We start from the raw sequence: 24,292 nt of genomic DNA, 5'->3' as shown, positions 1-24,292 counted from the left end.
ATCTTACATTTGAGTAGAAATGTGTGTGTGTGTAGTGAATATGAAACACAATGTAGGATTTAGTCCTATGGAAAAAAAAGTGCTTAAATTTAATTAAGGGAATGAAAGCTTTTTAAAAAAATCTTTAAAGTTTTAAAGCATTTCTATTTTTATTCATGTTTCTTTCACAAAAGTTCTTTCCTATTTAACAAAATGAAACAAACAAACAAAACCCCTGATGTGGCATTAATGTGGTACTTCTGGGAGCTTCAGAACTTCTAGTCTAAGGGTATACTCTTTTCTCTGCACATGTGCATACTGTCTTTGAGATCTCCAGATACTTGGATGCAATATGAATAAAGTATACAGTCCTTTAAGATCCTCCATTCCTTTCACTGCCAAATGCGGTGAACATTCTGAATGTGCAGTAATTGTAGAAATAGGTCTATGTTTCAACTGACTGTATTATTCAAGCCATCATATCCAGCGTCTTATGAGAATTTTATAACAATAATTAGTACATGTTCCACCTCTGTGTATTGTGAAAGGAAACAGAGGGAATCTAAAAGTGAGTGGACGGAAAGTCTTCTTTGTGGTAATAATAAAATTATAGAAATGGAATTTACCATATTTTAAGCAAAGCTGTCACYATCAGATGGGTAAATTTATAACAGAAGTGAAGTATTAGTAAGATGAAGGTATCTTTGTGGTATTTAGAAATGTATTTCAAAAGATGCTGAGGTTAACCTTTATTTAAAGAAGGATTTTTATACTGGAGCTCTGCATCACTTAATTTCACAGACTCGGACAGAGTTCCTCATGTTACATATGTGTCTGGGAACCTCCTGTGTTTCTAAAGAAGAATATTAACTTCAAATCAATAGTAAAGCTGCCTAGAGTCATAAAGACCTTGACTGTATCAGCAAAGTATTCTCCTGTTTGGTTTGAAAACATGAGTGTGTCTGCACTTGTTTAAATTCCTCTGCATATTTAGCTTGTACACCTGTAAATGGGACTTGTGCTACAGAAGGGCTGACCCTGAATCAGCTCACTTGCATCACTGCAGCTGCCCAGTGACTCCAGCTCCCAATGCTGATGATGCCCAACAGTGGGCTTTGCTACATAGTAGCACAAAAACCCATCACTTTCGAGCATGGTGTTTTAAGGCTCTGTGCAAACTCAAGACATTCAGATCATGTTTTCAAATCTGTATTTGCAGTCATAAGCTTACTTACCCTGGGGAACAGCATGATGTTAAAATGTTAGGTGTTAAAACAAACACAATGGGAAAGACAGCTATTACTGTTGACAAGGTTCTGGAAAATATTGCCCTGGACTCTGCTGTAGAATTAGCAGCAACCAGTGGATCTGATTACAACTGAATTATTTTCGTTTACAAGGCAACTATTTAGATATATACGTAGATGCATGTTTATTAATTTTAGACAGAAATTTTGAAATATTGTGTGAGCTTTCTTCATTTTTCCATACTCTTAAGTGATCTTTCCCATTATATCAAATATTCAGTTAAACAAGTAGATACACTTTATATGTATATCTCATTTTTTAAAATAATGTGATGTATTTTAAAAAAAAGCATTGATATGTTGTATGATTTACAGTCTTGGAAAAAAATAACAGTCATAACTTTGCAGTTTTTGTGATGCAGGAAGATCAGATTTTTTAATGTTGGTTAATGCTTTACTAATTAAAGTGTGCATGTTAATTAAAGCAGAGGCTAATGTTAATTACCTATATTAATGGAATCTCATGTAGCACCTGCCTGAAGCAATGGGTTCAATTTTCAAAATATCTCAATTAAGGCTGAAACTTTTGATTTGCATCTAGTAGGGTTTCAATTAACTGCATTGCAAACTTAAATAACACACTTAAAGGGATAATATCACCAATCACATGCAACACAGTGGAATTGGTCGGTTCAGTTACTGACTACAGCTGTGAGAGCTTTCACCATCGGTAGGTAAGCACGATGGTATTGGCAAGTGATTATTGTCTAGGGCTGTCATCACTTCTGTGGCTGTTGTAAGAGAGATGATAAATTGCTGTACTTGGGTCTTGCTGCAATTCCATTGTTGAGGGGGGAAGAAAAAGATAGAATGATGTTTGCTCACATCCAGCATTTAATGGTGAAGATTCAGCTTGTTCCTCTGAAATAAATGACCAGTGTTCCATGAGATGGTAAGCCGTTTTATCAAATGGCAAAGCAGCATTTGTGATTAACTGAACAATGTTACAGTTTACTTCTCAGCCAAGCCAAGAGATGTGATTGTATTCCCAATTTCGGTTTCAGCCACCACAGCATTATGTGTTGACATGGGAGCTTTTAATGAGCAGCTTCAGGAAGCGATTAACAAAGTACTAGAAATAGATGCAATCATGTTGATTGGAAATTCTACCTAAGCTCCATAAACAAGACAGTAATGTCCTGCTACCATACAACTTTCTGTGGTAATTATTAGTGATGGTCCAGAACTTGAAGTTTTAATTGGAGCCTACTCCAGTAAGACATTGATGGTCGAATGAATGTCAAGATCAAAGCCATGCTAATTTTTGTTTATTTGGACATGCAGCTGAGGAATGGATGTGGGGTTCAGGGATAGGCTCCCAATCTTGTTCATAAATATAACACAAAAGTAGGCATCATTCCTGCGTGCACTGTGTGGGAACAGGACACTATAAAGTTATTTTTCAAACACGCTCAGTAAAGAGGGAGACTAGCTGGAATACAAGTTTAGCCTTTGGCTTTATTAGCTAGATCCCTCACCTGTAACTGTATACTTTCTTTCTAAAAACAGGCTGTAGTCCTTAGACCATCCCACTACACTGGATGCTGACTATCTTTATAATGAATTGATCATGCTTATTAATAAAAGTTCTAACAATTTACCGTAACACTCAGGCTTAATGCCACCATTTTAATTAACGCTATGACAAAGGCAAAAAAATCTTCCCTGTGTCAATCAATCAGTTTAAAGAGTTTGTGAGATTAGAATGAAACCCTTTTATCAAACTACATTTAAAATATTCGTTTTAAAATATTGTAATGACTTTTCATTTATAAAAGAGTTATCACTATGTTACCTGTCTTGCATCTGGATTAATCACAGTGTAATGAATTTTATTACTGTTTTCACTTCCAATAAGCTTGTACCCCAAGTCATGTTAGATGTTTTAGAACTCAGTTTTCTGTCTCTGGAAACAGATCAAGGTCTTTCATAATTTGAGTGCCCAGAATCTGCATGGTTTCAATAGTGATAATCAACTTTAACAGTATAGTGTATTTTACATGCTCTGTGTGGACACAAATTGTTGTCTTATTTATGGTTACTGGAAACTGATATCCTTTAATTAAAGCTTTCCTTTGACAGATACTTTTTGTGGTAGTTAAACTGTGGATTCTGAGGGTCAGTATGTATATTATTTTAGCTGCAGAAAATATCACATTTTCATAGGATTTTCAGGGTCAGGAGTTAATCTAACAAGATGAAGTAGGTATGCATGGTATACTTTGATTTGTTATTGTCATCTCAGTTAGACTTCCTTACATATTGTTTGAAGGAAAAAACCTACATTGTGCAATTGTATAGTCATGTGAACATTTGTTGCATGCATATGTGATATGTGGTCGCTAATGTCTTGAGAGCAGTGATTTTGTCATTCTCTGTGTTCTATACAACACCCAAAGCTTTGGACCCAGACTCTTTTCCCTTGTTAAATGAAAACATTCATTCACAACCATTTAAATATCTGCCTAAACTTAAGTAAAAATAGCCAAATATCATGTGCTTTTTGGATTCATGATAGCACAGAATACTTTAGCAATAAAGCTTGCAGTAATTTGGTAATATTAACTGCTTTCTAAATCAGAAAATATACAGCACTACCTGGCAGTATCTTGTGTAATGGTGATGTCTTTGATGAAAATCTGTTGAAATCATTGTATTTACAAGATTACTGAGTTTAGGTCTCTCTGGGTATTAGTTGGCCCAAAGGCACTTAGCCAATTAAGGCTATTGGAAAAAGAGAAAGCAATTCAACTAGAATCTTTCTGAAAGGAATCTTTAACAGCATTTACTACTCTTGTCGTATAGAGACTATAATGTAGCAGTTTAAGTATCTTGGGTATACTTGGTCTTGGTTTTATTTAACAAGGGTGTTTTTGTTATGTATGAGAGAGAGAGAGAGAAGTTTAATCCATTGTTTGTTAAAAATACAAAACAGGATATTACGTGAAAAGTGTCCTGAAAATGTGATTCTACAGTATCATTGTATTAGGAAACAAGGAAAATGAAGATACTGCAAATTTGGATGGATTATTTTCAATGGTGATTTAAAAGGCATCTGTAAAGTGCTCATTCATATGTTTTGTCTTATGGACTCCTCCCCTAACTTTTGCTTTATGAGTAAGTCAGGACCTTAGGTGCTTTATCCAAATTACATGTTCAGGATCAGGCCAAGAGTCACGACAAGTTTCTAATTGAGTTGTTGAGGAAAGTTAAACAACTATAATTGCATAGAATCTTTGATGCAATCTGCTATGCTCCAACATTTTCAACAAAAATGGGAGGAGCAAATTGGTTGAATCCTATTAGATATTTATAGGCTAGAATGTGTGGTATGTTTTTTAAAGGTTCATGTAAGATCCAACTGTGTGATCTTTACTCTAGCAAAATTCCCTTTTACCCCAAGGGTAAATTTTCCTAAATTCAATATGTAAAGAATTAAAACTAAGAAAGAATTTGAATGCTGGATATTGGCTTTTCGGAACTTTCTTTTAAAGTTATTTTTGGAACTTTGGGGGGAACTTCCTTACATAAGGATGATGTAAATCAAAATCTATCTTAGATCTCCTAAAATCTACCTTAGGTACCTTAGGTACCTAAAATCTACCTGTGATAAAAGATTTCCACTAAATTTTGTCTAGGTAATGCAGTAAAGTGGAATCACTTTAGAATCCTTGTCAAAGTAAGCAAGGTATCTAACATGTTTTTGTAAAAGAGCATTTGTCAGAAAAAAGATTTTATTGTTTATAAAAGAGATGTCACTTTTCTTATATTTTAGGGTTTTAATTGTTCTGTCACTTTGTCTTAGCCCTGAATAATCTCTCTGCATGAGTGGATCATATCTTAATACAAAATGTAGATGTAAACTGAGGTTTTTAAAAATAATTTTATATTGCATCTGTTTTTACTACATGTTACTGCATGTCTCTAGAGGCATACAGCATTTTTATTTTCAAGTAAATTTATATTAGTTGCAGTCTCCAGCTGTTTTAGATATATGATCATTTCCTGTTGGTACAGTTTCCAGAACAATTCCCTTTTTTTCTTCTCAAAAGAATGAGAAATTTAATTTAACAAAGACATCCTATAATTGCCTTTGTATCTAGCAAGGTATCTAGCAATCTAAATATTTTATTTTATTTAAAACATCTGTCTACATATCATATGACTATACAAACCTATATCAGCCTTCTGAAAGACAGCTGCTGCCACTTTTATTTAATTTATAAGAGACCAAAAATTGCTCCTTTAGATAAAGCCAGTCTGCCACTGAGTCATATATAAAAAAATTTTGCAAGATGAAAATTGCTTGCATTTACAGTTCTTGTTAAATTAATCTAGGTCTTTTTTAAATTTAGAAGCATCCTTTCTCCTCTTTTTCCCCCTCCCCCCCCCCAATCACTATGGAAACATAGGAGCTTTGCATATACGTTTTTTTAGAAGCTCATTTTATTAAGACTGAACGTACCTTTCTTTTTAAGATGAAATGCAAACTAGAGTCACATCTTAATTGCTCAGCTTTTGGGATCTATTTATCTATTTATCTGTCTGCTGTCTTCATTTTTGCAAACATTTGGTACAATTTGGTCAGAATTTTCATGCAATTTTTCATAAAATACATAGGGGAAGTGATAATGTCAATATAGATCTTTATCTGTTTTGCATTGCTGAGCTTTGTTTGCAGTGATTTCTTTTTTGTAAACTATTTCCTGTATGAAGCAACTCATACAAAAAATAAAGTGTTTAATAGATAGTATCAATTCAGGCACAGCAGCACTCCTAGAAAAATAGACATAGGCATTCTACAGTATGTATAAATAAGACAAGTTTACCTTTTCCAGGGAAGTAATCAAAATACTCCTTTTTGGAGAACTAAGAGTATGAAAGGAAAATGTTTATGGTTCCCTACTGGCACACAGTTATGATTGACAGGAAAAAACAACATGTATGCCACATGAGACATCTTGTTCAGGAACTTTCAGGAGGGTAGTAAATTGATGTTGGCACAAACACAAAAAAATAAAATGACTTGATTCAGCAGTTTTCAATTCTAAATCCCTAAGCTCCAAAGAAAGAAGTAAATATTCATCAAATGATCAAAATTTATATTGATTTTTATTCTGCATTAGCAGCTCAAAGTCAAGATTCGTGACAGGGTAGATGTCAGTTTGAATGATTCTCTTTGAAATAAAGATATAGGCGCTGGGTTGAGTGCTACTGTGCATTCCTGAACCATAGGAAAAGACTATTAGAACCCTAGGAAGCTAAATTTTTTAAAGAATAGTATAAAGGCATGCTTGTTCTGTACTATTTTGATAACTAAATTGTTGTTATTAGTATTTAAAGTAATTCTTGCTTTTTTTCTGCTTTATTCCTTCCCTTCCATTATCATCTGAGGACAACTTTTTTTATAGAACTTCAAAGGAACTACAGTTCATGTACTATCGTAACTGAGTTAATATGAGTACTTCCCAGAGTAAATGTATTTTACAGTGAGGAGCTAGTCTGGCAGAGCAAGGGAAGCAAAGATTGTATCTTCATATTATACCTCTCTAATTTTGCAGTCTCTGCCAGGAAGTAAATAAAGATCTCGGGGCTGGGGGGATGGAGGGGGGATGGAAATTCAGGGAAAGAGGAAACAAGCATGAATGCAGCACTGTAACACAAATATGATGACTGTGATTACTGAGCTGTGAGTTTTAATGAGAAAGCCTGTATTACAGTGATGTAGAAAATCATAACCATCAACTCTAGTCTATAGGAGTATAATGGATCTCAGCCCCCCAGCAAAAAGTAAATAAATAAGTTAGTGGCATTTTTAACAAACTTAAATGTATTGAAAATAAAAAGGGAAGTTATCTCCATTATTTTACTGATGCAATATACTTGTTTTTTTAAGTATCTCAGTTTGCATTAAAATGAGATCCATTGTTGTAAATGGAAGAAGAGAATAGAAAGTGTGTGTGTGTGTGCGGGTGGGGGGGGGGTGTTAAATAAAATCAAGGTGAGGCAGAAACACTGTAACTACCAAAGTGTTAACAAATTTCCCAAATGTCCTAGGTGCTTACAATTCAGCAAACAACTTTAACAGCATAACTTTAAAATTAAATTTTACAAACATTATGGGTAATGCTTTAATAGTATGCAAATTGCAATGAAGTCAGCAATGGCAAAGCTGACCTCTCAGCAATACAAATATTTTATGCTTAAAACAGTTATCTTTTTACAGTTCTCTCTACCTCAGCAGGTGTCAGATACTTCAAGAGGTTCCTCATCTGAGGATCATAAATAAACTCAAAGCAGCAGCAGTCTGTGCCTGCTCTTTACACAAGGCAAAATAATTGTATGAATCCATGTATTAAGCTGTATGTTTGCTGTTGCAGTGAAGTCAGCTTTGCTTTACAATAATTTTTGTGCCCTTAAAATAATTTTGGGGAAGCTTTAAAAATTATTAGTGTGAATTTTCTGTTTCTAATTGTCCTCAGCAACTATATATGTGTGTGCGTGTGTGTATAAAATTTCACATTTATTTGCATAGGAAAATAATATACAGAGAAAAGTATTCAGCCTGCATTTCCCTGTTATTATTAAATGTGTTTATTAAGTAACATATAGGTTTCATCTTTCCTCATAGTCTGCTTATTCTTACTTGATTTTGCAGGGTGGACAGAGTCCTGTGTTCAGTCTGCACAAGTTGATGCCATAAAAGCAGGCATGATATCATTAGTAGCTCAATATGTAAATATTTATTGGAAGAAAGATAATCATTTGCTACTCATTCTAGTAAGAGGAGAAAAAGTGACATTAGTTTGAAAAAAAATTTATATTGTATAGTGAGAAAACATTTCCAACTCTAAGGATAATGTAACACTGAATAGGCTGGCTAGGCACATAAAGAAGTTCCTTCAGTTTCAGGATGAGTCAAATAAACATTCAACGTGAATCTTTGAGATACCCTCAGTATAGGCATCTGGACTTGAAAATATTTGAGAGAGACTATTGAGCCTCTCAACATATTTGACTCAAAATACTGAGTCAAAAGGAGACTTTAGCTCAAAATTTCTACAATTTTGTGAGTGTCTGTATGTTTAGGAAATTGTGGAACTGGTTGTTATAAAAATAGTCTTTGTATAGATTAAATTAATAAATATGAAACATTTGTTAAGCATATAAAAGTTTAAAACTGAGCTGCTTTGAAAAAATCAAACTCTTTATATGCTACTAAAAATATTTTCTATGTAACATGCTCGCAAATGAAGCAGTGTAACTACAGCACCATCTTATTAGTCATTACTGCATTTTATGTAGATTCCTTTCAGCATGATAAATAACAGAATTCTACAAAACTCTCAGTTCATCAAAACATAAAACAGGAGTACTGTTCCATCATACAGTAAAAGTAATTAAAAGACAGTATGTATAATCAAAGTAACTTCAGATACATACATTGTAAACTTAAAAAAGTAATATTATCTTATAATTACTTCAAAATGAGATTCTTAGATTTTACATAATTTTGAACCCACTTTCTACAAATAAACCATCAGATTTTACTTCACTATAAGTCAGTACAGCTCCCAACAGTGAGAAAAGATACGCTCAAAGTACATCTTCCTCGAGCATATGTGCATATGCTCCAAAACATGCACAAAGCTGTTTTCCCCTGCTAAAAAAGAGCATTTCGCAATAAAGGCTAACCCTATGGACATATATGGTGTCAACAATCCTTCTCTTACTCATGAAGGCCCCATTTACCCTGTGCTGTCATGACCAATGGGTCCTTTTACTGAACATTTTTATCATAGAAAAGAACTGTTTAAACGGTGCCAAGAAAGCTGCAAGGTAACTACGACTTCTGTCTCTCTGCGGCTGAAGGCTGGATGGTGGGAGCTGGAGGTAGTCACACAGTACCGACCCCAAACGAGAGCTCTGGGATGTGGCCTGTGCAGCAGGAGCAAGACTGGTACAGAGAATTTACTGAAGGCTGCGAAGCCTCCTCAATAACTTTTAGACTGCTTTGTGCAGTCTGTGCAATGCCCTACTTTAAATAACAACTGTGAGTGACAAGTTCTGAGCAAAATTTCCAAGAAGCGGGCATAATGTTTTTGATATTCGCTGAGTCATGCCTTCCTGGGGTGTGCTGGGTAGTTTTTCCTAGAAGGTATTGGTTTTGCGTGACCTACCTTCCCTCATCATTTTAAAATAGAAATGTACATGTCAATCTGCTGCAGAGCGATGTGCGTTATCACTCTGTGGAATTTCTCTGGCATGTATATGTGCTCTCCTGAATTCTGAACATTGGCACCTTTTTCCTTGAGTGCATGGCCATTTTGAATGCCCAGACCTACAGATCTAGTCAGGTGCATTGCTTGTATGTGTGGTTTGGTACACAAACCTTATAGAGAAACATGACTTTTAGAAATATCAGTGTTTTGGATGATAGGCAAACTCTTTACAATCTCTTTTTAAGCCACTTCATTGTTCTAAAAGTGCAAACAGAGGGAATGGTAGGAACAGTCAAAACTGTGCAAATAATGGAGGGTTTAATTAAGTAAGATTAAGTTTACAATTTTAGCACATTGAAGAAAGACTTGCTGTCTCTGTGATTAGTCTTTCCTTTTCCTGACTACTTGGGGATGTTGAGGCTGGCCTGGAAATATATTTAACCTTGTTTTTGGGTACAAGTATCTGTGTTCTGACCTCCTGTAATGAATTGTTTGCTCTGCCAGACTGGAAAAAAACTAAGCCAGAAGGTTGTATTGATGAATTGCTACTTTAATAGGACATGTTCTTCAAGGTCTGTAGGAATGGGACTGTTCAGGCTTGCGATTGCTGTGGCATGCAAAGAGATGTCACTGAAGAAGTTGGAAGGCAAGTGGCAGATTTGATGAAATGCACTCTAATAAATATGTTGATGTGTTCAGCTGGATCTGCATCTTTGTTAATTTGTCTACAGTGCCTGGTTTTAGCAGGCACTGTTCTGTCATCGCAGCTCTTCTGTGAGCTTCCTTGTCAAAGCAAGCCTTTTCTCCACCTGCTCCTTGATTATTACCAACCCTCCTTTTGTGTCCTGCCTGTCACTCTTCTGTTCTGCAGGCTGGAGGTGCAGACCTGCAAGACGAGAAAAGTAGCAAGTTACTGCCCACTGTTCGGTTTCCTTTCTTACAAAGATTTTTTTCACCTTGCAATTTTGAGAGGCTGTTGTCAGAACTTATTTGCAATCTTGGAAGACTTTGGAGAGGTTAATCCTTTCTTGCTTTTCTTCAATGTTTTTGGCATTTGTGATACAGGGTACTATTCTAGATCCACAGCTGAGATGTGTTTGCTGCACAGGGCATGCCACACTCTTGTAGTGTATTTAATTTTACACTGAACAGAGCCAAAGGCATGGGGACAGCCAGGAATTAGACACCTGAGGTCCAGATTTCAAATTAACAGCATTATCAGAATACCACTATGGATTTGGTCAGACAGTGCTGCTGAGGCCATGCTACCAATTGCATTTGTGCTTCTACAGACAGTTGTAAAGTCACAGAGCATGTTCATAATCTTTTTAACAAAACAGCAAAAACTACATATTTCTGAAAGCCAAGGGAAACCTGCAAAAACATATTGCTATTATTTACTGGCTTTTTTTTTTTTTTTTTTTTTTAATGCTAGTTCTATGGCTCTGTTTGGGAACCTGGGAGAAGGCAGCCCTCTTTGCTATGACACAGCCCTACTCTACCTAAAATTTCATTTTATGGCCCCATGGACAGGCTTAAAATTCATTGTGATGTTACTGTAGGTCTACAGTGAGTTTAAATACCTTGACCAGTAACAGTCCTCTACGTGGAGGTTTCATATTGTTGCAAAACTTTTAGTACGCTGAAAAACAAAGTGATAAAGTTATTACTGATATAAAAGCATTTCTGAGATTTATGCTGATAAAAACACTTTGCTAAGATTTTAACTGGTAACAAGCATGCCCTGATTAACAATTAATTTCCTGCATGATCAAAACACAGCGTGTCCTTTGTAATAGGACTATCAAATGTTCAGCTCTCAGTAAACACATTTTATGATACAGGATTATTTTTTAATCTGATTCAGTCCTGAAGAGAGCGCACAGGATGAAAGATGGAAGAGACAGGGGAGCCAAAACCAGGAAGGGTAACAGACTGAAAAAGAAATAAGCTGCAGCAAGGTCCCCATTTARATTATGGAGAGGGAGGGGAAAAAAAGACAAAAAAAGAAGAGTCACTATCCTGCTTCAGGAGCAAAAACAAATGCTTGTTATATAATGACACTTAAAATGCCTAGATGACGCCTTGGAAGTGCTCCTTGCATCCTAAGTGTCTTCAGGTACAAAAGACCTGTTGGCTGGCAGTGGGGATGGTGTGGTGGATGATCAGCTCCTTGCAGGGCCTTTGATCAAACTCCTGAGTACCAAAGAAGTCCATCTGTAAGCTGCATCTCCATGGAAGATACTGTGAGCCCTGTGCTCCTCAACGTCATCTTATTCAGTGGCTGCATCTGAGACAGAGTCAGGGTCTATTTTGTATCCGGTAATAAAACCTTCTCCACAACTTTATAATGTGGATAAGTAGTCAGAACACTCTGATGGAAAACAGAAGAAAAATCCTTCAAGGCACAGATATGACCACATAAATGCTGCTGTGATGCAACTTAATTCTGGTAAGGAATTACTCCCAGTTCTAACAAGGATAAAATTTGTCAAGAAATTCACCAATTATAAGGATATAAAGAGTGCCAAGCTCTTTGGATGTGCATCCTTTTAGAATGATGCAACTCAGTTTGCATTGCTATAAAGTATACATATAGATGAACCTTCGAAGTGTACGTGCGGCAGAATACCATCCGACCACTCCTTATCTGGCAAACACTGGTACATGTGCTTTAATTTAAGAGACAGTATTTTTATCCAGCTTAAGTTCAACTAATGGCTGAGGAACTAAACTTTGTGTGCATTTCATATGTAATTCTATAGTAATTACAGTCTAGAGTAGTAATATAGCTTTCCTACAGCACTGTACAGAAGGGATAATGCAAGATATGCTACTTCCATAATTCAAATTCAACTGACTGTATTGTAATTTGAATATTTAAAAAACAGAATAGTTTGCTTACAGTAACGTAGTTCATAACAGAAGACTTATGCTCCCTAGGAAACAGTGTTTGAAAATATTTTCCTTTCTACAGCAATTCAGTAATATTTATTTTAGTGTATTCCAATATAAAAATTTTTGACAGCAGAACAACACTAGCACTGAGTTCTCATCTCCAGTTTACATTGGTGTAAATTTTGAGTCTCTCAGTTGACACTCTGTATACAATATAACCTCTCCGTCTCCTTCCTTCCTCACACAGCAACAGCCATTATCCAGTGTCTTGTCTTTCTTCACTTCAGAATAAGGTCATTCTAACATGTAGGTCTAACAAGAAATACAATGTATTTTCATTGATTTGTTATTGTCAGTGATTACCCCTTTGTGTTATATAGTGTCCTGTATAGTAAAGGACATTTTATGTTGACATGCAGAGCCAGTCTTAAGGAACAGAATCTGCACCCAGGCTCCCTCAGTTTATTTATAAACTCTTGCTTTTTGAAAAATGAGCTTTCTGAAGACAGCCTTTATTTAATATTTACCATTATTAACCGATTACTAAAACAGAATGTTTGGCACTAGTGTAGTTTTCCCCCACAGAAAACGGTTTTTTCAGTCTTGTTCAGAGACTGGATCTTCCACACTCAGAAAAATCAGAGTTGTGTCCTCAGATTACTGGAAGTATCCCCATTTAATTTACAAATGAATACTGTAAACTCATTCCTTCATGGTAGGACAGTGACTATTACAGAATCTGTACATGTGTTTAACCTGACCATCACCAGCATCTTTTCAGCTGTGTCTTTATTGGAAGAATGATCTCTTATCAAAGCATCATGAAGCAGAAAGCACAAAGTTAATTTCTGTTTTGTAGCTGGTGACCCGGCAGTCGTCAATATTGCTGATTATCATTCCTTGCTTTTCTTTTCTTTTAATGTAGTTGGTTTTTTCACATGCTTTAACTAACTACTTCCTCTGAAAGAAGGAGTTAAACTCCACTTTTGCATTGGGACATTAAGATGAACAGTTGTCTCCCACCCAATTTCTATTATATATATTTGGGGTGATGCATATCTCATTAGCCTTTCTCAGGATTTGCTAGACATCCATGTTCATAGTGGTGTGTTAGTGATAGAGATTAAGTTCTCACTGTTCTGTTAAGTAAAAAGAAAGTGTATCTATCTGAAAATGCAGACGTTGTTCCATGGCGCTCTCAAAATAAGGTAGAAGGTAAAACAAGTAACTTTTCTATCTTTGATTAGCAATTAATAAAGAAGCTACTGTATTCTGCCAGAATACTGCAAAGCTAGTGCTTCATTACCACTACAGATCTTAAGATGAGAATAAACTGCAGTAGATTTACTTGTACATCTGTGCTATACCAAACATTTTCTAGACGGTGCCTGTTAGTTCAGCTTCTGCAGAATGTAGCTTTTTGAAACTTAGGCTGATCAATACCCCCTCAAGGTCTTCAAAGCCTCTCTGCATTTGCAGTTGAAATCAGTAGAACAGGGATGAAAAAGTACAGCAGTGTGATAGATGAATTCATACACAAAAGAAATCAGAGAGATCCATCTGAAAGTCTATGCTGCCTGAGTTTCAGTTGCTGTAAATGTTCATAGTAGTTGAAGAGAGCAGTTGGGTTTGAAAATAAAAGTAGTTGATTTATAGCGGGACCATATTTCTGAGGTAGAGAATCTGGGACACAATTGCTTGTAGAGGAGCAGGAGTCATAGAATATGGTGTTAATGGAGTTCATAATCTTCAGCACAGGAGGGCCTGATAGCTGTGGAGACGGTGAGGAAGAAATAGTGGGTACTCATACATCCCTCCCCGCATATTTACTTACTCTTTTTGTCCTGTTTTTCATTTTCCCCACTACTCTATTTCATCTTCCTTTTTCTTCTCCTRTTTTTCATATCCATTAAAGTTTTTACCTGTTTGCAAACATTTTTGCAAGTCAGCAGAGACTGAAAGTCTGAGAAAGCTGACTGAAAGAGTCAGCTGCCTTGACTTTTCTATTTCTTCTTTTTTTTTTCTTTTAAAATATAGAATAAATATGGAAGGGAAATTAGAAAATACCAAAAATGTGAGTCTGAAGTACTGGAATAGTTGTGCTATTTGAGAAATAGCATGTGTTCATATAATTTAGACCTGAGTTTTAATTCATATATGCAGGATGTTCTAGAGTTTAGGTTACATGCGAAAGCCTAATCTTTGGAATTCCATGCTTTCAGAGTACTTTGAGTTTGAATTGAGTTTTTTGTATATAATTTAAATTAAAAAAAAATTGAAATAGGAAAAAAAACAAGAAKAATAATTGCTCTAGTTATCTCCATTTCCAATTCCATCCTGAGAACCAGTGAAGTTATTTGCTTTAATTATTCCAAAAAAATTCACCTCTAGGCTTAAAGTAATCATGGAAGTTTTTTTTTTTAAGGTAATTGTTTGGAAAGTTACCAGTCACTCACAATAGGGGTTTAGACTGAAAGTGCCACCTCAATCCTAACTAAAATAAAAAGTTAATGAATAAGTGCTTTCTGGTAAAAATAAAAGAGCAAATGCAAACACTTACACGGACAGCGCAGAATGCAGAAAGGCATCAAAGTAAGTAAAGCTCAGCTGAAAGATTATCCTTGCTGGTGAAAAATCCTTCTGAAAAGGAAATTCAACCAGGAACCCCTTTAGCCTATGGAAGGAGATTGTTTACCAACCTAAAGGAAAATGTACTTGTATGTGGTGGGGGAGTCAGAATAAGATGTTATTTGTTTATTTGCTTCTTTTGGTAGTTTCTGAGTTCTGTAAACAGCAGTTTTAGTTATAGTTTCTGAAAACAGTATGTTTTAAAGCTCTATTTAACTGTAGTGATCTACTCTCACAAACTGGATGGTCCCTACCAGTCCCCACTAGTTGTCTTGTATTCAAGTATTGCTTCTGCACTGGTAACTTTGCGTGGTTTCATTCCATGTTGCTTTGGGTTAGGTATGGAAACCTGGTATTTCATTTACATATGCACTAAAAGACCTGAATGGTTTAATTAAGATTTTCATCTCCTATCTCCTTGGAAAATTGCTAGATTTTTTTTTTAAATTTCTCAAAAACATTTTGGGATTTACAGCCAAATGTAGCAAACTTCACTGTAAGAAGCTACTGGGAGAGAAAGCTGTATATGTTTGAAAGAGAAGTTTAAAATGGAAATGGCATTTCCACATCAGTTATACTACTACTCAGCAAAAATGGTATCAGTGCTAAAGCAAGGTATAAGCAAACACTCATAACTGCTGTCATCACAAGCTTATAAAGACATTCCAGCTTTCTTTCAGACTTACTTTACTGACAGTCTTCAATGCCTATTTCTCTTCACTTGCCTGCATTTTTCCTTAGTCTAGACTTTGCAATTGCCCTTCTCCTTCTGTTCTCTTTACAGCTGCCCTGGCTCCACGGACCAGCAGCTCTGCCAAGCTGTCGGCAAGCACCCATCATCCCCCCCCGCCCTTCTCTTCCCTGCCTCCTGCAGTAGAATTTGTAGGAGAGCTCCTGTACATCATTTCCTCAATGTTTGTTGCATTTATTTGTCGTAGTATCACATAGCTAAGCAGGCATTCTCCTAATGGGAATAGGGTATGTAGTTACACAGAAGTAGCAGGTTTTGAAGCATTATCAGAATTTGTAATGTGTGGGTTTTTTTGGTTTTTTTTTTTTTTTGGTAAAGCATATTAGAAGAAAACAATAGCATATCGGTCCCAAAGTACTTCTTAACTTCTTCTACCCTCTGTTCTCTTCCCTGTTCCTAAGGGCAAGTGTGGCAAACAGCAGATTTCATCCTCATATCATCTGGTGCTGAGCCCCAGAATCAAACTGATCACCACAGCTGCAATAAATAGTCTATTCAATAAGCTATGATGCCAAATATTATTCAACATTCTTTTGGACAGTCAGAGTCTGATGGAAAACAGCACCTCTAAGTTATTGCCTTTTTCCTTGCAATCAAAATTGCTGAGTAATCAGTGGAAACCAGATAGGAGAAAGCAGAATGTGAATAATGCCAATTTGCTTGTTTTTGTTTACACTTACTATTTAAAACAAAAATATCTACAGCAGTATGGCTTTAACTGTGGTGCACAGGCAATGTGTTAACAAGATGAGTCTTGAAACCTGTGGAAATGTTATTTATATACCTACTTTTTCTGTCATAGTGTATGATTTCTAATATTTTTTTCAGTCACGTCCAAACATTTTTATGCAGCATTTGATTGGATGTACGTCTCATGGAATATGTAGCACATGCTCCAGTGGAAGCCTAAATAGTTCACTTCTAACAATTGGGAATACACTGTACTTTCATCTGATTTATTGATTCAGCCTTTTTGAGTATCATGCAAAGAGAAAAATTATAGTGTGAATATTCCTCTTGGTTAAATTGTTTGTTGCAGTCTAAAAGTAGTTGTTTTAAATGCATTCTTTCTGAATTAAAAAAAATAAATCTGTTTTTTCTCTTTGTTTTCTTTCTCTAGGCTGAGGTTCAGCTATGCTATCTGGAAGCACAAAGAGATGCTGTTGAACAGATGTCCTTAAAGCTGTACAGTGAGCAGTACAACAGTAGTAGCAAGCGAAAGGAAGAGTTTGCTGATATGTCAAAAGTTCACACAGTGGGAAGTAATGGGTAGGGAACTATTCTTTTTGTTGTTTTATTCTTACTGATCTGTATTTTTTTTACATGATATACTTTTTCTTACTTCTAAGTTAACCAGGATTTTCCTTCCTAGGCCAAGAGGCAGGGGGAAACTCTCTATACTTTTTTTTCATATATTAATGCAAAAATTAATGAGTTCTGGCTAATTTATCTAAATTATGTTTTGTTCATAGGACTACCTAATTTTATCTAATAGCAATCCAATATTTCCATTTAAAACATGTTACATGTCCTTAGGCTTCAGGCTTTTCTCCTCCAATTTATTCATTTCTTTTTATTTCTTAGTATCTTTCAGTGAAGTATTTTCATAACATGTTAGTACCTCTCAAAGCCAATTCTCTATAATCATAATTCCACTAGTGAAGAGGAAAGATGAATGTGAAGACGGTCACTTACAGTTTACCTGTTCAAATATTACCCAGTTTTGTATGCTTAGAAAGATGCAGTTTTAACTGTTTTCTCTTGAGTTGGTCATCTCAATGTTTTTTAACCAACACACACACACACACGTGTGTGTATGTATTTATGTATGTATGTATGCACAACTACTTGGCAATTTGAGCAAAGAATCATGGACATATTAATCACTGAAATGTGCTAAAATGAAGCTTTTCTAGAATGGCTGCCCCTCCCTTTTTCACAAGCAAGAATTGCTTGTTGTTCTGGTTTAAGACTTTCTTGAAGACCTTTTTAAAACCATACCTACCAACTGCCAGCTCCCCTAAACGTACACGAAAACATACCAGTTAGTCACTGATAGTGCTGGACAAAGATAGTTCAAAGGAGCTGACCAGTGCTTACTGATTGGGTACATCCTCATCCCGATACAAGTTTTCTGCTAACGAGTAAATACAGTGGAACTTTTCCCTTCTATTTCCTCTGTAAGGAAAATCATTTACTGAGGTGCTCTTGAGCTCTTTATCTCCAGAACTTCCTTCTCCAATCGTTAACTCAGTGTTGAGGTCTTGGAAACAGTTTTATTAAATTACCAACTCTAAAGATAAATGAGCCTTGTAAACATCCCCTCCTATTATATGGAAAGATGACTGTTTTAGAAAAGTTGATGTGGGCTAATTATGTAGGATTACTGAGATCTTGATTACATATGCAGAAATCTGTCAGATTCTCAAGCGTGCTAGTGTAGCTAGTGCCAACCGTAAAAATAATTTGTTCAGAATTGGTGTGTATATGTATATAAATGTGCACTGGAGGCTAAATGTTCAAAAACAGCTTCTAATTTTGCAGTCACAGTTGAAAGTGAGCAAGACTTAAGGCTGGGATTTTGCATGGGACATAGGAATGTCTTGGCAGACATTAACAGGCTTTGATTTTATTGAGGACAGGGACTCCAAAGCTTTAAACCTCATGGCAAAAATCCAACTTATACCTCTACATACCTGATTTTGCAGGTAAAACAAATAGTGTGGCACTTGAATGCACCTGTAATTTCATGCCTATTACTGGTGATGGTAATCTGATAGGGTTCCCCATCTTTCCTATGCTGTGACCTAGATTTAAGTCTTGGGCCAACTCCCTGGGCCTTCATGGCCATGCCAGGCCTTGTAGGCTCAACAATGGCTTGCGGAGCTAAAGGTCTGGAGAAAGACGGATACAATACCACATTTTCAGCCAGTGTAGAATATGCGTTGGGCTGAATTCAGATGGAAAACTTCTAGTTGAACCAGCTTGAAGTATTGTATTGAGCACTATGGAATTGTCTTTCAATTGCAAACATATGGCTCTTTGAAAATAAGGTTTATACAACAGTTCCCTACAGCATGAAAGCTGTGGACAGAATTTCCGTAGCAGGATGATCAGCTAGAGACTTTGAGGTCTCTACAAAAAAGGGGCCAGTTTAAATAACTGGGAAAATTAGAGTATCATTCCATTTGTTCTTATGGAAGTTTGGGCTAGGTAAAAAAAAAAAAAAAAAAGTGTTCACAGGGAGAACTAGCATTACTGTAGATGGAAAATTGTGTACATTGTTGGGTAAAAGATTGGGAGATTTTGTGTAGGAAATAGCTAAACTGAGATAGTTAAGGTGGTATCTGCAGACCAAGGTGAAGAACAGAAGATTTCCTGTAGAAGTTTGAATGTTGCAATGACATGAAAATGGCTAAAGGGTCAATGAAGAGAAGAGAGTGGGTATCCATTGCATGAGAACAATGTCTATCCAGGCAACAGGGAGTAACCAAGAAAAGCTGAGAGCAACTGCAAAACGTTATGGCAGATATGGTTGGAGATCTTCCACCCCATCAAAACCAGTGAGGAATTTGTAGAGATATCACTGGGAATTATGCTATAACAGCATTTCATAGCATGAAAGCCAGGTCTTGGGATCTTTTCGTCAGCTAGTATTGGGGCTTTATGGATGGGGCTCTGAGGTAAATGCATTATAGAAGGCTCCAAATAAGCACAGAATATAAAGCAATTTTAAAGTTTTCAAGGTCAGAAATTTGATTTCTTCTATAACCTCCATAAAAAAACACATGTATGGAAAGGAGTTCCAACAAATGATGATCCAGAAACATGAAAGAATTTTTTGTCTGGCTGAATTTTTTGGCAGGTGTACCAGTATGCTTACAGTATTTCTAAATGCCATGTGAGTTTTGCCATCAAAGAAATAAAACAGACTGGAAGTATGTGTTAAACATGGGGAAAAAAGCTGATGGAAATAAATAGCTCCACATTCCTTTTTATTTATTAATGCCATAGACAAGCTGGTTTTCTCATGAGAAGGGCGCTCATGAATTTTCATTCAAAATAATAAACTGATGTCCACATTTTAAGAAATATGTTTAGGGTTCAAGGGATTAGACATGTAACTCTGCATATCTGATTCCCTGTTTACCAAGATAAAACACACTTCTTAATGTCATTTAATTATTATGTAGCTAATGATTTTAGTTTATTAACCATAATCTACACTAAGGAAGATGTAGTTACCTGCCCTTTAGCTAATCTTATACTATKCTTACTGGCAATGTTTGGGTACTTTTAATGGAGGACTATGTTTTGCATAAAATAAAATAAAAAGATGACTTTTTTTAGCACTTGGTGGATTTGGATAATCTACCAAAATTAGTTCATTTGTATGGTTCCTGCATCTGTAACACAGATACAGTATTTCAGAAGTTATGCTTTCCTTGATTCTGCCTGAGGCAATATGAAAATGACCTGCTAAGCACAGAAAAAACTTGATTCTCAATATAAAAGGAATTTTCAATATACCACAGAAATACTGACAGTTACATTTTAATCTTAACTGGTCACTGATCCTACATTTGCTGGTTTTTGTTAATATCTTTTTAGGGGCTTATTACTTTACATCCTTTTCCAAATTGATAGTAATCAGCATTTCAATTTAGATGTAGGGCATTAATTTTAAAAAGAAAGTATTTTTTGAAAAAATCAGAGTTATTTCAGAACTATTAAAAATATTGCAGTCAAATTCAAAAAAATACATAGATGATGCTCGTAGGCTGCCTTCACTATCTTCAGGCTCAGGCAGATGACTGCCATAGTTTGCCTAAAAGTGTTTCCAGTTGACTTTATTTTACAGCAGAAAACAAGAAAGAGAAAAGTATTTAAACTATGAAAAAAATCCCTGTAAGCCTTACATCCCTTCTTGGGCTTTTTCCAATGCATCCTGTTTCCCTCACTCGTCATTTTGGGTTGAGTTGCTGTTTAGAAGGTTAGTTAGAAATCAGACTGCTCAGCTGTTTCCTAGTGCTTACATGTGTTTTGTAAAGGTCAGGGCCAACTGCTTTCCTGTGTCTTTAAAGGATCAATTAATTCTTTTACACTGATAAGAGGACAAATCTAGACTGTGGTTTTATAGACCCACAGAGAAAGCAGGTGTTTGGATCGAGCACATACATGTATTCTACAAGTTGTGTTAAATTTCCAGGCCACCTTCTGGTTTTGTTTCCAAACACATCCCATCCCATTCTCGCGGCAGAAGGTGTTGAGCATTGGATCTAGGGTTTGATTCCAGTCATCTTCTTGTCTTGATTCAGATTTTCAACGGGTACAAAATGACCAAGCGCAACTGAAACTATACCAATTTACATAAAATGAAATCTGGCCTCTTACAACATAAAATATGTTTTTTAGTAACTACCTGTCAGTTTTATGACTTAGGATAATTTTTGGATAAGACATAATGGAAAAAAAGAAGCAATAGATACTGAAGATACAGAAGGGTTATACATTTCTCTGAGGAATGGATAAAGATTGTTTCATTGCATATATACCATTTGAAATGGAGTTTAGTTTTATTTTAGTTTCAAAATGAGATCTGAGCCAAATACCTTCTGAAACAGGAGAAATGCCCCGAACTCCAAATGAAACTACTATTTTTCAACAATAGTAACTTGGCCTTTTATGCTAGCTCTTCTTTATAATAGCAGCATTGCTTATCTTCTCAGGACACTGAGCAATCTTTAGCAAGTACGCCTCTCATAAATTATTGAGTATAAGTATACTAAATACAGTGGATTAATCTAGAGAGTTACTTCAGAAGCAGGAATCGACACCTGTGCATTATACAAGGTTTCTTTGTTGTCATCTCATTGAAAATGAGATGCTTTCTTCTGTGCTTTCTTCTGTCTTGCTTTCTTTCTTCCAAAAAGACAGTTCTACTTGTCACACCTTTATCTATAAGGTTTCAAAACTACCATGCATATGATACTCTAGTTAATAACAACTGAAACTGCTATAGTATTAATAACATATAAAAACATGGGGTTTTTTTGTTTCTCTGTTGCAATACTGCTAATTTTTGCACGGGTATTTGCTAAAGATGTGGAAAATTAAGAAAGTTTTTAAGAATTGGAGAAATGAGCTTTGGTGGAACACGCAATATTGTTTGATTATTATGGGGGATGTTGGTGCTACGACAAGGCTTTTGTTAGTTCCAATTCTGCAAGTTTAAAGATTCCTTTCCAAGGGGTATCTTTCTGACGAATGTGCAGTTTTTCAGCATGTACCTTCTGTCTTGTATCACAGTGTTTTAGAAGAATCTATGCTTTACTTATTCACTAGACTTTCAATAGAGAATCACATTAATCCTTTTAAGCTCCTTATTCTAATGATTTATTTTGTTGAAAACCGTAGTGATCCTCCTTTGAATTTTAATGATTGCCAGCTATTCAAGGATTCATTGTTTTGACTTCCTGTCCTTACCTTTGTTTCTTACATGTCTGTAGGGAACACCTGTCTAATACTGTATCTGGCCTTAGTTCTCACTGGCTTACCATATTCACTCAAGCCTATCTTAAGGCGTTAGGTTGAAATGCTAGCTACTCATCCATGAAAATAAATGTAGGATATTTACAGAGATGGGCTGATAGACAGCAGAGGGATGGTTGAATGGATTGAGTCATTTTTCTATGAAAGTAATATTTTTATATGAATTATATCAAGATGATTGTTGCAAAGTTTGCTCAATATAAAGTCAGCACTTTAAAAACTATTAAACAACATTATTTATGGGGGATTTCTATTTCAAAATTTTTGAAGCAAATGCAGTATGCCAACAGTTGTCAGGATCTAGCATCAGCCACTGAATTTAGGTCATGGCACTGGCTTAAATTGGATTTCAGTTTTCATTTTCATCCACTCTGTATAAATACAGAACGTCTCTTTAGAAATAGAACTAGGAACATCACGAGTTTTCAAGAATATATTATTCTAATACAAGATTTTAACAACTACCCTGTATTTATGCATAATACATTTTATTCCTTATCTACAGCCTTTTGGACTTTGATTCCGAATACCAGGAGCTCTGGGATTGGCTGATTGACATGGAATCCATCGTGATGGACAGCCATGACCTGATGATGTCAGAGGAGCAGCAGCAGCATCTTTACAAGGTTAGCGCTACCGTTACTGCCTTTACCTAGCTATAGAAGATCTGATTAGCTTGACAAGTCTTTCTCTCACAGGATATCTCTGCGTTCATTGTATGTATCATGGTGTCTATTAGAATTCCCTTCCCTGTCCCCAACCTCATTTCCATCCCCTGTGCGCTGACAGCCTGCACCGACATCATAATTGCAAGAAAGTTCCCTTTATCACATTCTATTTGGTGTAATTCTATAGAAGGACAAAGATTTGTCTTCAAGATGAATAGAAATAAATGAAACTGCATTAATAAATAGACTGAAACAAAATGAAGGAAAAAAAATGAAATGGTTGCATTTAACAAAATGTGTTTTGATTGGAGCTTTCAGCTGGATTTTTATCCACCTTTCAGACCTTTTCTGGGAAGAAAGAAATTTGCCTTGATTTTTTGGTTTGCTGCTGCCAGGATACAGGACTCTTCCAATTTAATTTTTATTAGTTATACATAAAGCAGACATTGTCATGTTAAGTCAATACACTTGCTTGTGATTTCAGCAAAATGATTTTGAACTTGCATATTGATTGTAGGGTCTTTGTCTAACATATAGGTACACTGTTTCCCTTATTTGTCATAGAAGGCTTAGCCCAGAAGCTTTATCACTTCTTTTAGCTAGTGAATACTTTTAAGAAGTTCCCCAAAATGCGTGATTTGATCTTAGATCTGTTTCAGGCTTCACTGTGTGTCTGAGAAGCTTTAGTCTATGTGTATAAGGGGTGGTGGGGGAAAGAAAGGAGGGGCTTGCCACAGAAATATCAGGCTGCAGTAAATCTTCCTCATTTAGGCAATTTTTATTGGAATAATTCTGACAGTTGTCATCCTTGAATTGCTTTGAGCATATGGCATATTTCAAAGAGCAGATTGTGAATCATAAAAAATAAAATTAATAACTAACCACAGAATCAGCAACAGTATAATGACAAGAAACAACTACCCTCTAGCTTTTTTTTATTTCTTATTGAATAAATGGTACATTCAAGGTCAAATAGAAGTTGTTTTCTTTCTTCTGTGGTTGCATGATTTGATAATTTATTAAATATAATTTATTTTTTCTTGCTTTGGCAACCTAATTTCTTGATGCTCTTCATAAATTTTATTCTAATTTTAGTCCTTTTATTTAACATACCTAGTGAGGAGGTTGTCAAAGGAGTTAAATATTTTTTAAAATAGAAAATGTGTTTCAGATCCAGCCTATAAGGCTGCAAGTGAGTTTAATTCAGTGGCCTCCATTTCTTCTTTGGCAGTCATTTCTTAAAGGTAATAACATCTTTTTTTATAACTCACTAAATACGAATCATAC

At 35.6% G+C, this 24,292-nt stretch overlaps 1 protein-coding gene across 1 annotated transcript in view; it reads left to right on the top strand.

Moving 5' to 3' along the window:
- The window catches only part of LOC112973317 (A-kinase anchor protein 6-like), a gene marked incomplete at its 5' end in the record, with an annotated part of 161,848 nt that overhangs the window by 57,832 nt on the left and 79,724 nt on the right, over positions 1–24,292 (top strand). The window contains 2 exons of the mRNA XM_026081047.1: positions 16,906–17,054; positions 22,843–22,963. Of these exons, the coding sequence (XP_025936832.1) occupies positions 16,906–17,054; positions 22,843–22,963 (270 nt within the window). The remainder of the gene's footprint in view (positions 1–16,905; positions 17,055–22,842; positions 22,964–24,292) is intronic.

This window comes from Apteryx rowi, unplaced genomic scaffold (genome assembly GCF_003343035.1).
Source record: "Apteryx rowi isolate R43461 unplaced genomic scaffold, aptRow1 scaffold_534, whole genome shotgun sequence".
Classification (NCBI taxonomy): Eukaryota; Metazoa; Chordata; class Aves; order Apterygiformes; family Apterygidae; genus Apteryx; species Apteryx rowi.
The sequence above is the reverse complement of the archived record's forward strand: the minus strand, read 5'-3'. Positions and strand labels throughout refer to the sequence as shown.